The 15,487-nt window shown below is 45.6% G+C and overlaps 2 protein-coding genes across 2 annotated transcripts in view; one reads left to right on the top strand and one right to left on the bottom strand.

Moving 5' to 3' along the window:
- The first annotated feature begins 1,139 nt into the window (after positions 1-1,139).
- LOC118580033 (cytochrome c oxidase subunit 8B, mitochondrial) lies at positions 1,140-2,537 on the top strand. The gene is made up of 2 exons (XM_036181862.1): positions 1,140-1,305; positions 2,395-2,537. The coding sequence occupies exons 1-2, from the start codon at positions 1,195-1,197 to the stop codon at positions 2,494-2,496; spliced, it is 213 nt and encodes a 70-aa protein (XP_036037755.1). The 5' UTR covers positions 1,140-1,194; the 3' UTR covers positions 2,497-2,537.
- Positions 2,538-2,805: 268 nt separating this feature from the next.
- Positions 2,806-15,487, bottom strand: part of Psmd13 (proteasome 26S subunit, non-ATPase 13) — a 14,055-nt gene continuing 1,373 nt past the window's right edge. The window contains exons 2-13 of the mRNA XM_036198491.1: positions 15,068-15,146; positions 11,925-11,959; positions 11,785-11,840; positions 11,490-11,533; positions 11,223-11,309; positions 8,838-9,009; positions 7,851-7,930; positions 7,642-7,767; positions 5,175-5,237; positions 3,960-4,040; positions 3,732-3,848; positions 2,806-3,219 (exon numbers count right to left, since the gene is read on the bottom strand). Coding sequence (XP_036054384.1) covers positions 3,124-3,219; positions 3,732-3,848; positions 3,960-4,040; positions 5,175-5,237; positions 7,642-7,767; positions 7,851-7,930; positions 8,838-9,009; positions 11,223-11,309; positions 11,490-11,533; positions 11,785-11,840; positions 11,925-11,959; positions 15,068-15,146 — 1,036 coding nt within the window. The 3' untranslated portion in view covers positions 2,806-3,123. The remainder of the gene's footprint in view (positions 3,220-3,731; positions 3,849-3,959; positions 4,041-5,174; positions 5,238-7,641; positions 7,768-7,850; positions 7,931-8,837; positions 9,010-11,222; positions 11,310-11,489; positions 11,534-11,784; positions 11,841-11,924; positions 11,960-15,067; positions 15,147-15,487) is intronic.

Below are 15,487 nucleotides of genomic sequence, written 5' to 3'. Positions count from 1 at the left end.
GCCAGCAGTAGTTAATCCATCCAGATCACAACTGAGAAGCTGGCAGTGCTAAGGCAGACTGGTCCAGGGCCAGAGGAGGTCTGAAAAGATCAAATGAGACCCGAAGAGCTTGAGCTAACCAGAGGTCAGGAAGAGGCTGAAGGATATTGGGAGGAAAACCAGACCAATCAAAGCAAGGCTGAGACCATGCTGGAAACCTGCCCTTTGCATTTGGCAAATCAGGTGGGGAAGAGGAGGCGGCTGCTGCCTGGGGACAGAATAGACAAGCACATGGGAGGGGGAGTGGGTCTACACTGGGAAGAGGGTGACAGGGAGCAGGATAACATGGCACTCGTGCGAGTCTGGGCAGAAATGGACAGCACACTATCTGCAGACAGGCCAGAGTGCTGAGAGCTCAGCCAGCCTGGCGCCTTGACCGTGGACAGACATGGCTCCTGCCCACAGATGGCACTCGGAAAGCACCTGCTCTTTGTTTACTTTCGTTCCTTACAGCATAGCTGTGAAGCCATTCACCATGCAGAGGTATATGGCTCCCTGTAGGAACTCTCCAGGGGTGCCTCGACCTACAGTGAACAGATTCAAGACGATAGGGCTATTGGTTCAGTGGACCACGTGAGAATGGGAAGGCCAGTCGCTCATCCAGGAACCAGGTCACAGAACTTCAATGCAGGTTCTATATGTTATTGTTTGGCTGATACCCCAAGATTTTTTGTTGTAGCTTTGTTTTGAGACAGGGTTTCTCTCTGTATTCCTAGTTGTCCTGGAACTCTCTCTGTAGACCAGGCTGGCCTCAAACTCACCTGGCTCTACCTCCTGAGTGCTGGGATTAAAGGCATGCACCACCACACCCAGCTGGAGTTAAGGTTTACTTTTAAAGTATGCCACATCTCTTGCATTTTAAGCCTGATTTTCCTGGGCCTATCCCATTAAGGTCCCTTTTTTCTGCGAAGAAGAGAATCTTGTTCAGAAGGGCCCATGTCATATACCTACATTTTGAGGGGCTCACAGCAGGATCACAGGGCAGACTGGTTCTCTCCCAGCTACCAACAGGCATTTTCTGCCAAGTCTTGTGACAGGAGACAGCTGCAGTTCCCCAGCCCAGTTATAAAAAGCCCTAGCTTCCCAAGCGAGCAGAGGACGTGCAGCAGACACCCAGGGTATCTCTTTGGGGCTGAGGAGTGCAACCTGAGAATCATGCCAAGGCTACCCCCTGTCCTGCAGCTGCTCCAAGCTCCTGTGAAGTATACAGTGGTTCCCAAAGCCCATGTCTCTGCCAAGCCAGCCCAAACCCCCACTTCCGCTATGGTGAGTAACTTCAAAGGTAGCATTTCCTGGGTTTCAGGGCAACAGGGAAGATTAAGTGATAAAGGAGAGGTGAATGCAGTGCTAGGTATCAGTGTCTTATGCCAAGAGAGGTTCTGGCAGCACTGTTTGGGGCCAGGCTCTCAAAGGGCTACAAATGGTGGGGTGGGGATTTTCCTCAGGCCTCCCTCTCCTCGGGCCAAGGTCAACAGTGACAGAACTAGGGGGCACAGCGTCCAAGTGGGGTGCAGGGTTCAGGTCAGGGTGTGTATTCCACCGTTACAGGGAAAGGTGGGCTGCTCTGAGTGTGAAACTAGAACAGGAGCATACCCAATGGAGTCCACATATGAAGTGTGTTTATCTTAAGTATGAATCAATCTAAGAAGCAGGCCATCTGGTCACAGACAGCTATGACACAGTACAGACTAAGATTCCTATTCTATGCCAAATTTGCTTAAATTCAGGACCCAGGCTTGTTTCATGGGGAAACTTGGTACCATGCAGTTGATGCCTCAGAATCTGCTTTGCTAAGTGAAGTTACTGAGGACATAGGGCTCCTAATAGGGGTCACCTCTGCACATCTTAGACCCCCATGGAGGGCAGGGTCTGACTTCACCCAGCTTGGCTTCTGAGTGGAACTGCTTTCAGAGAAAGGCTCTGTGCTTGTTTCTAACAACGAAAACCTTATTGTTCTATATTATTCAGAACAGCACCCTGGAACACAGGGCTGTGATCACAGGAGCCGAGTGAACCTTTGCCTTGCTGGCAGCTGCTGTAGCTAGGCAGGATCTTGGGCTCTGAAGCCCAAGGCTGTTTCTTCTGGTTTCTGAGGTCATTCTCCCCATAAGGACTTGAGGCTGCCAAGTTCACTGACACAGCAGGGCCTGCTTGCTCACAGGACTTCCTAGAGAAGCAGGAGACAATGGGGACTGACTGGCCATCCTAGAGAGGGAAAGTGAGGGCAGCCATCTGTAGCCATGGGCCGTTTCTAGCTGAGGCAGAAGCCCCATGCTGCAAGAAGTTTCCCTGCCCAGCGGCCAGGCCCAAGCCTTCTAATGGCCAGTGGATTCATGGTTGCTTGTCTTTCCACAGGAGCAGGCTGTGGGGATCGTGACCTTATTCGTCGGCTTCATGGTTCCTGCGGGATGGGTCTTATCTCACTTGGAGAGCTATAAAAAAAGCTCCACAGCATAAACTGGCACTGCCCTGAAAGATTAAACTCTTCCATCCACCTAGTGCTTGTGTTGACTCTTGTGCTTGCTACTTATAACATGCAGTGTGGCAGTGATGCCAGGAGGTAAGCGTGGGTGCCTGCCCTGAGAAAGCACCAAAGAGGACTGCAATGGGAACCAGTACCTCCTTGTCCCACAAGACAGGATGCTCTGCCTGCTGGCAACCCCGTGTGTGGTGGGAGGGGATGAGTGGGGTTAAGGCCCACCAACCTGCTGGCTTCAGCTTACACGTTCCTTTCTTCAGGTGCAGGATTGCCCAAGAACAGAAGTGTCAGCAGAACAAAGCAAAGGCATTTATTATAGGAGCATTCTCAGGCCACGCTGGAAAAGGTCCACTCAAGTGGACTGGGCGGAGACTACTCTCCTCTTCCCATTCTTGCCCTTCCTCATCACCTGGAGTCTCCCTCCCACCCCACACAGGAAGGAGCCTTCTCCAAGCAATCAAACCCCCATCAATGAAAGATCTCTGCTTTTATAGCAAGGACAGTCCCCCAAACTCCATCCCAATTCAATACAGCCCTCTGCTGATGGTCTCAGGGCCACAGAAATGCCTTGCGAGGTGAGGCAGGGTCTGCAGGACATGGGGGCTCTAGGTGAGGATGTCTTGAGCCTGGTGTTCCACCAGCATCTCCATGCTCTTCACATCAGTGCACCACAGCTCCAGACGGTCCTTCATCCCCCTGATCTAAAGACAAACCAGGATCACATGGGTATCAGGCTACAAGGGAGCCACAGCCCTATGTGGTAGTGCTGAATCTCTAGTTCTTTCTCGGGAAAAGGCTAAGGGCAACAGAGCTGAAGGTGGAGGTGTGTGGTAGAATTACCGTGCCAATTCTTATCACAAGGGCATTCTAAAAACTCACATGAAAGAAAAAGAATGGAGGAAATCACAGGATTAAATGACTAGAAAATATGAGTAAGGATATGGGATTAAGTCACAAACCAGGAACATGTCTGATCAGAGTACCAATTTTAAGATTAGAAGGCATCACCAGCACTGCCAGCACTGTTGTAAGCCTCTAAATGCAGGGTTCAGACCGCGGGTGTGCATTACCGAGGTCTCTACAGCAGTAACTCCATCTGCAATACCTCATGTGGATTAGTGTCTTCCTCCTACATGGCCTCTGTTCACATGAAACCAGGACAGCATCGGTATAACCCAAGTCCACACAGGTGGGCAGGAGCTCAGTCTCTTACCTGCTGCAAATCCAGCACCCGAGGCTGCACCCAGGTCATATGAACCCGCTTGTCCACTTCGTCTATGCTGCCTCTCACCAGCCCCACGGAGAGTGCCTTCATCACCAGCAACTCCACCTGAGCAAAGGGGCTTGCATGAGACACACTGGGAGCATAGTGCTGAAGGCTAGACATCTGCCAGAGGTGGGGAGGCTCTGCTTCGTGATAACCTAAGTCCAAGAACTATACCTTGTTCACGGTGATTTTGGCACTTTTGGCAATTTCTTCAAAAGTGAGTTGTCTGTGGTTGGCAGGTCGTGTGAAAGTCATCTGAAAAACAAAACCATTTTTTCTAAGCAAAAGTGGTCAGAGGATTGTTTTTTTAAAGAATTTTTTGGTCAAAAGTTGAAAGTTGTTATGTGGGCATGGTTGCACACGTCTTTAATCCCAGTACTCAGAAGGCAGAGATAGGCAGATCTCTGTGAGTTGAGACCAGTCTGGTCTACACAGCAAATTCCACGATGGGGTCAAGGTGATATAGTGAGAACCTGTCTTATAAAACAAAAACTGCTGGGTGGAGGTGGAGCATGTCTTTAATCCCAGCACTTGGGAGGCAGAGCCAGGTGGAGCTCTGTGAGTTTGAGGCCAGCCTGGGCTACAGAGCGAGGATCCAGGACAGGAACCAAAACTACACAGAGAAACCCTGTCTTGTAAAACAAACAAACAAACAAACAAAACCCTAAAACCAAAAAAAACAAAAACAAAAACAAAAGAACCCAAAAAAGCCCTGAAGATCCAGCAGATCATCTTATTAGCCTCATACTTAAGTACTCACCTTTTCCTAACTTCGAGTCCTCTACAAACAAGTCTGAAATGCTCAGAGAAGTTTAAAGGACGAAACAAACTGTACAAACTGTAAAGGAATCGTTGACAAGAACAAATATGCATTCCTTGAGGCCACCAAGTCCCTTGTACAAGGACACTTTAGGAAACTGGAAATGCACGCTGCACCTCTCCAGAAGCTCACATGCTGTGGGAGAAAACAGAAAACTACACGGACAGAGGAGTGTGTCACAAGGTTGGCGGCAGGAAGAGACAGTGGCTTCAGGTTCCACAGGCAGGATGACTTATGAAGTGTCTAAGGGAGCCTGTCTCACAGGCCAGTGAGATGGTTCAGTGGGTAAAGACACTTGCTGTCAACCTGACAACCCAGAACTCAATCCTCAGAAGAAGTGGCTCCTGTGAGTTATTCTCTGACAGCTCCCCCACAAAAGAATAAACAAACAAACAACCCTGTAAGGTCCAAATTCAAACTTTAAACGAGCAGAGGCAAAGGGAAGACACAGCGAAGAGTCGGGTCACGAGGAGGAAAGTACTCAGGAGAGGCAGGCAAGCTCACAGTATGCACAGCTGGGCCATGAGCACTGTCAGGTGTTAGGGCAGGGATTCCTGGGCGCTTCTTACCTCCATAAGGCACAACAACTGGATCTTCCTCAGAAGCTGGGCCTCGTTGGCTGCTAAGTCAGGCTGGAAGTACAGAAAGACAGAACATGGGCTGAAACTCCACTCTGGGCCAAACAGAAGAAACCAGGCAAGCCCAAGCTTTCTACACTGTGGAAAGCCGAGGCTCACTGATTGCTCCAACTGATACTAAATCCCTCTCTCTCAGAGAACTTAAAGAAGTAACTCACTCACAGCTGTCTCCCAAGACAGGAGTGTATGAAACAGGAATTACACCGATGTTATAAACACCATGAACGGGAGGGAACCTCCAGACTCTTGGTGGAGGCACCACCAGCAAAGATCAAGTCTTGTGTCTCAAAGGTTCTGAGTGGCACTGCCTGTTGGTCAGCACAATACAAGCACAGTCTGCTAAAAGTAGGCAAGGCCTAGTGGCTTGTGCTGAGTCAAAAGAGCCAGTGATAACTTCACAACAGAAATCTCACTGCGGTGAGAACTAAAACACATCCTTTTGCAAGTCTGCAGCTGACAAGACGTCATACTTATGGTTCCAACACTTTGGAGCTGAGGCAGGAGGATTGCTTGAGCCTAGGAGTTCAAGACAAACCAGCACAACAATGGGAGACAATGTTTCAGAATAAAAACAAAAACAGGTCATCTTCTGCCAAGGAAAAGTTCCAGTACGGACATTTCTGTAGACAGCCTTGACTCTTTTTTTCTTCTTATAAATTGCTACAGCAAGCCAGTCTGTCTGTCTGTCTTTCCTTTTTTTGAGTTAGGGGCCTCAACTTATGTTGCCTAGGCTGGTCTTCAACTCCTAGTCTCAAGCAATCCTCTGATCTCAGCTGGGACTAGAGGCATGAACCACAGTTCCTGGTTCCACCTTCCTTCGTGGGGGGAATGTTTTGCTGACATGTCAACCCATAATCAGACTACAGTGAAGTCTTGTTAGATCTGGTGCTTTCTGTCTTCTCAAAATCCTTTCACTCACACCCACCCCACTCTATTGCCTCAGAGATTAGAGTGTCTGTCATGCGAACAAGAGGACCAGACTTCAGATCCTCAGAACCCAAGTGAATGCCAGGTGAGCCACCAGGGGGCATGGCTGCTCACCTGTAATCCAACCTGAATAGGCAAAGGCAGGGGCTCTCCGGAACAAACTGGCTAGCAAGACTAGCCAAACAGGCAAGTTCTGGCTCAAGTGACAAGACCCTATTGCTGCGGAATATTTGTTTAACTATACAAAGATGCGTTGCATTTGTGTTACTATGTAAACATGTATTGCTGTTTGCCTTGCCTGCCTAATGCACCTAATTGGTCTAGAAAAAAGCTGAATGGCCAACAGTGAGGGAGGAGGTATAGGCAGGACTTCCAGGCAGGGAGAGTAAGTAAGAGAAGGAATTTAGGCTCGGAAGAAGAAAAAAAGAGACACCAGGGGCCAGTCAGCCAGACATGGAGGAAGCAGAAAAAGTAAGACATATAGACTGAAAGAAAGTCAAAAAGCCCCAAGGTAAAATGTAGATGAATAGAAATAGGTTAAAATGAGTTGGAAAAATATGGCTTAGAGGTTAAGAGCACTGGCTGCTCTTCTAGAGGTCCTGTGTTCAATTCCCAGCAACCACATGGTGGCTCACAACCATCTACAACGAGATCTGGTGCCCTCTTCTGGCCTGCAGGCATACATGCAGGCAGAACACTATACACAAAATAAATAAATACTAAAAAAGAAAAAAGAAATAGGTTAAGTTAAAAGAGCTAGTGGGACAAGCTTAAGTTAAGCCTGAACATTCATAATTAATAATATGTCTTTGTGTCTTTATTTGGGAGTTGGTTGGCGGCCTAAAGAAAATTCCAACCACACCTTATCTCAATGAATAAGGTGGAATGTGACTGAAAAAGATTCCTGATATCAACTTTGTGTCCCACATGCATTTACACAAATATGTGAACATGCACAAACACATATGAATGCATACTACACACATATACATGAATAAGACAAATGAAAAATAAAGAAACAAAATAAAGAAGGCTTGACTTACTGTTAAGCACCTTTGACTAACAACTACTACTTATCATGGCTTCTTTATTCAGTGTCTGTCCCTGCTCTGTTCTCCTTGCTACACTGTGCCCCTGGGGACTGCCTACTCATGTTGGCCCTACACACTTTTCAGTTCAACAAGTGTGCGGAGTTTCCTTTTCCTCTGTTCCCCCTTATTTCTTCACTCATTCAAGATCACACAGACACCACTTTCCTTGGGAGGCCTATGATGTACCTTACCCAGCACAGAGGAGCACACTGTGCCTTTCATGAGTGACTCAGACCTCTAATGCCCTGTCTATGGGACATCTAGCCTGGCCTGGCAATGTCCCTTCTATGCCTAGATCCTCCTGGGTATCTGGTGTGTGTAGGGAAGAGGCTTAGTGAATCCTTGTTGGAAGAGTAGACACAGGGGTACATGAAACCTACCTGCTGGCCCCAGGCCGACTTGAGTGTCTGGAACCTATCTACATCACCACTATTGAAAGCATACAGAGTGTCGATCAGCCACTGCCTGTCGGTGTCCCTCAGTGAGTCCAGCACAGGGTGCATGAGCTGTGGGGACAGAGACAGTAAGTTAGCACAAAGTCAAATTTTCTCTTCCACACTGTTAAGGAATCAGTGCCAGGCCAACTTACAAGTTCTCCGAAGTTAAAAACTCCCTCGCCAAGAAGTCCAGCAAGCCCCAGTGTGAAGGCTCTCTCCTGCTGCTCTGACACTACAAAATGACATAGCCAGTCATGTCGCAGTCTCGGTTTTGCCTTATAAAACTCACATAACCATTATCAGAATGGTTCTAGTACCAAGCCCAGTATAAGCTACCTCTTCAAAAGTGCTGGAATTCAGGCTATACTAGGAACCATGTATATGTGAATTTGGTGGAAATACCACTTGTTTAAAATTTACTGCACAGAGACATGTGATCTACTTACCATCCAGCTTGCAGTACTTGCTGGAGTACTAAGACCTTTTACCCCTACTCTTGCCACTCAGCTGCCTCACTGTTATTCCAGTCTGCAGCGCTGCAGACTGGAATGAATCTGCTTTCTCATCTCTTGGCCACAGCAGTTGCTTTTCTAAGTACTTCTGTTGAGATACAGCAATCAAAGCTTTACCAGCATTTTTAGGAGTTGCCAATCTTCTTAACCACCAACAGCACATTCAAGAAAATGCTGAAATTTCTTTCAAACACACCCTCCTTTTATTTTCATCAAAACTCTCTGGCTACTTTTCCTTCCAGTCCCAGATTTTCCAAAGACTCTAATTTACTCCCACAGTGTGAACTCCTTATAGAGCAAAGGTCTCAGCTACGGGGGTTTCACATGCCTTTCATCCTGTAGAGGGTTGGAAAGGCACATCACTACAATACCTATAGGATCTGACTTAGCCACTAATATGGACCTATGGAAGAGTGCAGGGGCTGGGAAAGATGAGCTTACATGGGATCTGAATCATCACCACAGACACATAGGATGTAAAATCTAAAATGTACACAATCCTTTCCATTTTAAAAGTGATGAGCACCTGACAGAGCACCTCCCTTCAGCCCCTCACAGCTGCTGTGCTCAGCCAAGGACTCCCTGAGTGCTGAGAAGTGTGAGGGCCAGCCGAGAAGTGTGTGTTACCTGGCAGATCCCTGATGTCGACACAGCCCAGAAACCGTAGAGCATCTTTATAGTAGGACGCGTGGTTTCCAATTGTTTGATAGTATTTACTGGAGAGATCATAGAAACGACTGTGAACTGATGTCACACCAGGGAGATTGTTGAGCATCTCTTCGACATCTTCAATGGTTTCCTATACACAAGAAGTAAGATCGCCTTCCAGCTTAAAAGATCTTTAAAGTAATACAAAACCAAAAAGTCTAAGCTACCAAGGAAGATTGATAACATTAGTTAGACTGACTACACTAAAATGAAAACTTCTGGCTCATTCAAAAAGCAGGAGAAAATATAAAGCCAAGCTATAGACTGACAAAAGATGCTTATAGGATGTGTAACTGCACATCCTATAGGGGTAATGAGCAAGGAAATAGGAAGGACACAGTAGAAAAAGACAGTACCAGGCAATTCACAGAAGTAGAGTGGGAGTGAGGTTGCAACTGAGAAATATAGTTAGACCACTACCACTCGTAAACCACCAGCAACTGGGAAATGCAAAGTTAAACCACTGTGACTTAACCTTCACTGGGTCACGAAGAATCAAATAGTGTGAAAACATCAAAGACTACAAACAGGGAGCTTCAGAGATGCCTGTAAGGTTTTGTAGAACACCTTACGCGAATACCTTCAGACACACACCCAGAGGACTGCCCAAGCACAAGGAGAGCAGGCAAGAAATGCTAACATGAACAGCACTTGTAAAACAATAAATGGCCTAAATCTCTTTATAGAACAGATAAGCAGGGCGGTGGTGGTGCACGCCTGTAATCCCAGCACTTGGGAGGCAGAGGCAGGCGGATGGATCTCTGTGAGTTCGAGGCCAGCCTGGGCTACAAGTGAGTTCCAGGAAAGGCGCAAAGGTGCAAAGCTACACAGAGAAACCCTGTCTCGAAAAACAAAACAAAACAAAACAAAAAACAAAACAAAACAAAAAGAACAGATATATATGCTGTAAAACACATATACAATGGGATACCACACGGGGTAAAAATGAATGGCCTACACATATCAACTCACAAACCTGGCCAGGAAGACTAAGATATGTATATGTATCTCCAGTAATGGTTAACTTATTGATTTGAGAGGACCTAGACTCACCTAGGAGACAACCTCTGAGCATGTTTGTGAGGGACTTTCCAGATTGGGGTAACTGAGGTGGGAAGAAGACCCACCCTAAAATGGGCACCATCTCAAGAGCAGGGGTCCTGGACTGAAAAAAAATGAAGAAATTGCCGAGTACCAGCATTTCTTTAACTCCGTTTTCTGACTCTCAACTCGATGTAACCAAAACTTTTTGCTCCTGCTTCCAAGTCTTCCCTGCTACAATGGGCTGTACCCCTCAAATTATAAGACAAAATAAACTTCCATCCCATAGTTTCTTCTTGTCAGGTATGTGGTCATGGCAACAAGAACAGTGACTAGTGCACATGGGGTAACATATGGTCTGCCTGTGTACTAGTCTAGTCCTGGACTGGCTGAAGTCTAAGGGTGCGCATTACAGCATTCCTCATTGTGACATAGCTTTCAATGTGTCTTAAATACCTCAAAACAAAATGTAATCAGGATGCATGTGATCTGGGACTAGGAAGCAATAAGTACTTTTTAGGCCAATGAAAACATAAACACTTTCTTTCAACCATCACTTCCAAACCAAAAGTAAAGCAAAACAAAAGCACTTGCAGTCTCTAGATAAACATGGTGGACTGACAATATATGCTGGCCTCACTGCTACCTCTACTTATCCTGTCTCCCAAATGGGACAAAACTAAAAAAGGCATACATGGGGCTGAAGAGACGGCCTAGCCATTAAGAGTACTTGTTGCTCTTGCTGAGGACCTAGCTTCAATTCCTGGTACCCACATGGCAGCTCACATCTGGCTATAATTTCAGTTCTTGAGGATGCGATGCTCTCTTCAGACCTCTATTGGCACTGTATGCGTGTGGTGCACAGACATACATATAGGCACACACCAAAACACATAAAATAAAAATAAATCTCTCTTTTAAAGGCATAAATACAGACAGGAAACGTCAACAACTCAAGAGTAAGAAAGAGGACAGGGAGACATATTGCATGGCATGATGAAAATCCACAAGGAGTCCTGACTGAATGGACAAGGGAATATTCTTTGTTTAAGAGTAAACGTCTTATCAGCAACTCAACCTTAAATGGGAAAACAAAACAAAACCAACCAACAAAACAGAGGGGTGGAATATATTACACAAGGTGGCAGCAAGTAACCAGTGGGGACATCTAGGTTGGAATGAGAGGTCTTTGGTTTCCCTGTACTTTATTTTAAATAAGTATAAAGAAACAGTCAGAGAGGAGACTCTATGCGGTGCTCGTACCTTTGTGGCCTGCAGATCCCCGATGTTTAATCTCAGAGCTCCGATGGCTGTTTTACACAAGATCACTGCTTCACCACTACTTTTCACCTGAAGAGAATGAAAAGGTGGGGGGGGAGACCCTCAGAAATTTAGGCAGCAAACTTGCAAAGTGAGCTGCTCCTTGGGCACTGACTTGACCCTAAAACCAGGAACATGACGTCTACAAGTGTAGATATAAATCACAAATCATACATATACCAGAAAATACTTTTCAAAGTTCATATTCACCTTCTCACGAGTCTTTTCCAGAAAAGTAAGGGCCACATTAGGATCTAGAACAGACACAAGAACAAAGTCAGACCCCCCCCCCCCCCAACAGCTGCTTTTTACCAGCTAAGACATCTTTAGGCAGGATAAACAGTAACTTTCTCTCCCTGTGACTCAGTCTCATAGTGTACCCTATGCTGGCCTGGGACTATGTGATAAGGCTGCGATCACTGCTTCACCCAGTGCCGGGCCATCGGTGCGCATCACTAACCCTGGCCAATTGGTATTTTCTATTACGAAACAAAAAGAGGCTTACCGGTCATCTGTCTAACCACATGAAGAATTATTTCTACCAGGGACAAAGGGTTTACCCTGAAATAAAAACCACCAGTTTTTGAGTGTTAAAAAGCACCAATGTATTAATTTTCAAAGTAAAAACTGAAAAAAGGGGATTACCTGTGTTCAAATTCACTGATGAAGTTTTCATAAAGCTGCAAAACCAAAGACGAAGAATTAGTACAGAATGAGCTTCACTCTGTGAAACCAGACGCTGAAAGCCGCTTCTGTATAGAGGTGCAGTACTAAGACTGTCAAGTGTGAGTGTGCAAACCACAATGCCCACCACATAGAAAGCACTGCCTAAACCTCTGCTGAATGATGGGAGCACCACATCAGGGCTCATCTAGCCCACATAAATGATCACCAATGGATTCTTGAAGAAAACCAGAGCTCCTAGCTTTGAGACTCAGAACACTGGTCTATAAGAGTTTCCTAAATAGCTAGGTGGTGGTGGTGCACGCCTTTAATCCCAGCACTTGGGAGGCAGAGGCAGGCGGATCTCTGTGATTTCAAAGCCAGCCTGGTCTACAGAGCTAGTTCCAGGTCACCCAGCACTACATAGAGACTCTTGTCTTGAAAAACCAAACAATAAAAAATAAAATAAAATAAAATAAAATAATCAGGGGCTGGAGAGATGGCTTATCAGTTAAGAGCACTGGCTGCTTGTTCAGAGGTCCTGAGTTCAATTCCAGGCAACTACATGGTGGCTCACAATCATCTATAGTGGGATCTGATGCTCTTTTCTGGCATAAAGTCATACATGCAGATAAAGCACTCAATCACATAAAATAAATAAATAAATCTTTAAAAAACTTCTAAATATCAATTCCTACATTCTTCCTCTAAGGTGCTTCTTCAAGTACAACAACTGGAGCAAGGTGAAGTGTTCCTAACCAAACAGAATTCTGAAATCCTTCAGATTTCAGAAGGCTATAGGCCTTCTAGAGGCTTGCATTACCAAATTTCTTAGCCACTCAATGCACACAAGTACCCCCTCAGACATGGAGGCCAGTACCACAGACACACCATGTGTGGCAAATGCTGAGCTTCCCAGATGCTCCTTGACTACTAGAGAAGACAGAACAATGAATGGCAATATTCTTAGTTTAAGAAACACAGAAAGGGGTTGGAGAGGTGGCTCAGTGGTTAACAGCAGTGTTGCTATTGCAGAGAACCTGTATTAAGTTCTCACGCCCACCCCCAAGCCATGAACGTTTACAATCATCTGTAACACCCATTCCAAGGATCTGATGCCCTCTTCTAACCTCTGAGGGTACCAAGCATGCCCATGGTACATATACACACACGGAAACAAAACATTCTTACACATAAAAACCTCCTCAAGCCGGGCAGTGGTGGCGGACAGGAGGCAGAGCCAGGCGGATCTCTGTGAGTTCGAGGCCAGCCTAGTCTACCAATCGAGATCCAAGAAAGGCGCAAAGCTACACAGAGAAACACTGTCTCGAAAAACAAAAAAACCAAAACCAAAACAACAAAAAAACCCTCCTCAAAAAGAAACAAAGAGGTGGGGCATATCAGCTGAAGATCAGAAAGAAAGGGGTAAATATAAACTACGTACCACTATGATACAGAACACACAATGTGTCTGATTTACCATTTTTCCATATGATCTGGAAGACAGAATGCCCAGCAAAATCTGTAGGTTTACAAGTGACTGCAAATTCTTTCTTTTTTTAAAATATTTATTTATTTATTATGTATACAGAAGAGGGCGCCAGATCTCATTATAGATGGTTGTGAGCCACCATGTGGGTGCTGGGAATTGAACTCAGGACCTCTGGAAGAGCAGCGGTGCTCTTAACCTCTGAGCCATCTCTCCAGCCCTGCAAATTCTTAAGAGTGGTAAGATGTCAAACTGAGAAATAAAAACTATAAGAAAATCTCAAAACCCCAGGAGGCGAGGTAGTAAGTGGTAAGCTTCATTGTGTGCATTACAATGTATTCATGAGAAATAACTCAAGCTACCATTACATGCTAACTATCCCTTTCAAAATCAGATGATGACAGAAAGATTTCAGAAAAGAGGCTTCTGGTGAGAAAATTCATGGGTATTCCTTAGGGAATCTGATGAAGCATGAGAAAGTGTGTATTTCTACCTTTTCTGCTAACAACTCTAAAAGCGTGTTACAGAGACAGCCTCTGATGCAGCCCTACACCTCTCTCCCCTTTCACTGAAGAGCCATTCCCTTTCTATACTACTCTCGACAGAAATCTCTGAGCAAGTGGAACCAGCATGCATGGACGGGCTCGGAGAGCTGGGAAAGAGAGAAGCTGTTTAAATGGACCCTCTCCTTACTAACCTTGCTGTATAACCCAGGCTGGTCTTGCACTAATGATCTTCCTGCCTCAAGTTTCTAAGTGCTGGAATTACAGGTATGCCACCGTCCAGGTTTGTTTTCGTCTGCTTGTTGTTTGGTGGTGTTATGTAAGGCACAGAAGGCCTTGTGGATGTTAAGCACATACTTCCATTGAGCTATGTTCCCAGCTCTAGGCTAAATTTTCAGAAACCAAGTCTCTTTCAATGCAGTGATTTATTAGCCAGCTAATAAATCATATGGTGATTCATCTATGTCTACTATTACATTAAAGAGAGAGAGAGATTAAAAGTATTTTCCCGGTGTTGTCATAAAGAGCATAGTGCTTACAGCACAGTCCTTGACATAAAGTGACTGCTGAAAAGATACAGCTTACTGTGACCACCATAAAGGCCGTCCTTTTTCTTTAAAAGTTCATGAGTAGAGCTTGGCATGGTAGCACGTGCCTTTAATGCCAGCACCTGGGAGGCCAAGGTGGTAGACTTTGAATTTGATTCCAGTCTGGTCTACACAGCAAGTTCCAGGCCAGTCAGAGCCTATCTCAAACAAACAAACAACCAAACAACCAAACAAACAACCCCCCAAACAAATAGAAAACTACAAGCCAGGGCTGGAGAGACAGCTCAGAGATAGTTAAGAGCATTTTGAGGACTCAAACTGGACTCCTAGTACCTATATCAGCTGGCTCACACTGCCTGCAACTCCAGATTCAGATTTCTTCTGGCCTCCTCAGGCATCAACACACAGGTGCGCGCACACGCGCGCACGCGCGCACACACGCACACATACATACACACACACACACACACACACACTCCCTCTCTCTCTCTCTCTCTCTCCTGCACACATACACATTAAAAATTAAACAAATAAAAGTCTGTGAGTATACCCAACATAATCTGACCTAGTATGACAAGTTATTACCTTAATGAGACCATCTCCTTGGGCAAAGCATGGGTCCTGCACAAAATCAAGCACCTGAAGTGTGAGCTGATGCCACAACCTAAAAAATAAAAAAACAAAAAGCCCTTCGGACCCATAAACTAATAGGAAATAACAGATACCTTCAGCTTTGATGGTCCCACCAAGCATCAAGTTCTATTTAGGTCCTATTCCACAGTACAGTAGTTAAGGCCACTGCCAAGTAATTCAAGTTCATTTCTTGACTGACACCTCTTGGTCACTTATCCTAAGACTCAGTTTTCTTAGGTAACAATGGAGAGCATTTTTTGGAGACTGCTTCAACACTCACTGTGAGTGTCAGCTGGAAGAACTTTGCAAGCCTACAGCTATATTTTGAACTTCATGCTCTCTTACTTATTAGCTGAATATCTCATGGAGGAA

The sequence above is a fragment of the Onychomys torridus genome, chromosome 1 (assembly GCF_903995425.1).
Source record: "Onychomys torridus chromosome 1, mOncTor1.1, whole genome shotgun sequence".
Taxonomy (NCBI): Eukaryota; Metazoa; Chordata; class Mammalia; order Rodentia; family Cricetidae; genus Onychomys; species Onychomys torridus.
This window is presented reverse-complemented; position numbering and strand designations above follow the sequence as displayed.

What these genes read in the sequence shown, in the direction of transcription:
- LOC118580033 (XM_036181862.1), top strand. Translation starts at nt 1,195, where the DNA reads ATGCCAAGGCTACCCCCTGTCCTGCAGCTGCTCCAAGCTCCTGTGAAG. An exon ending in AAACCCCCACTTCCGCTATG is followed by an intron (nt 1,306 to 2,394) that starts GTGAGTAACTTC and finishes GTCTTTCCACAG; the next exon opens with GAGCAGGCTGTGGGGATCGT.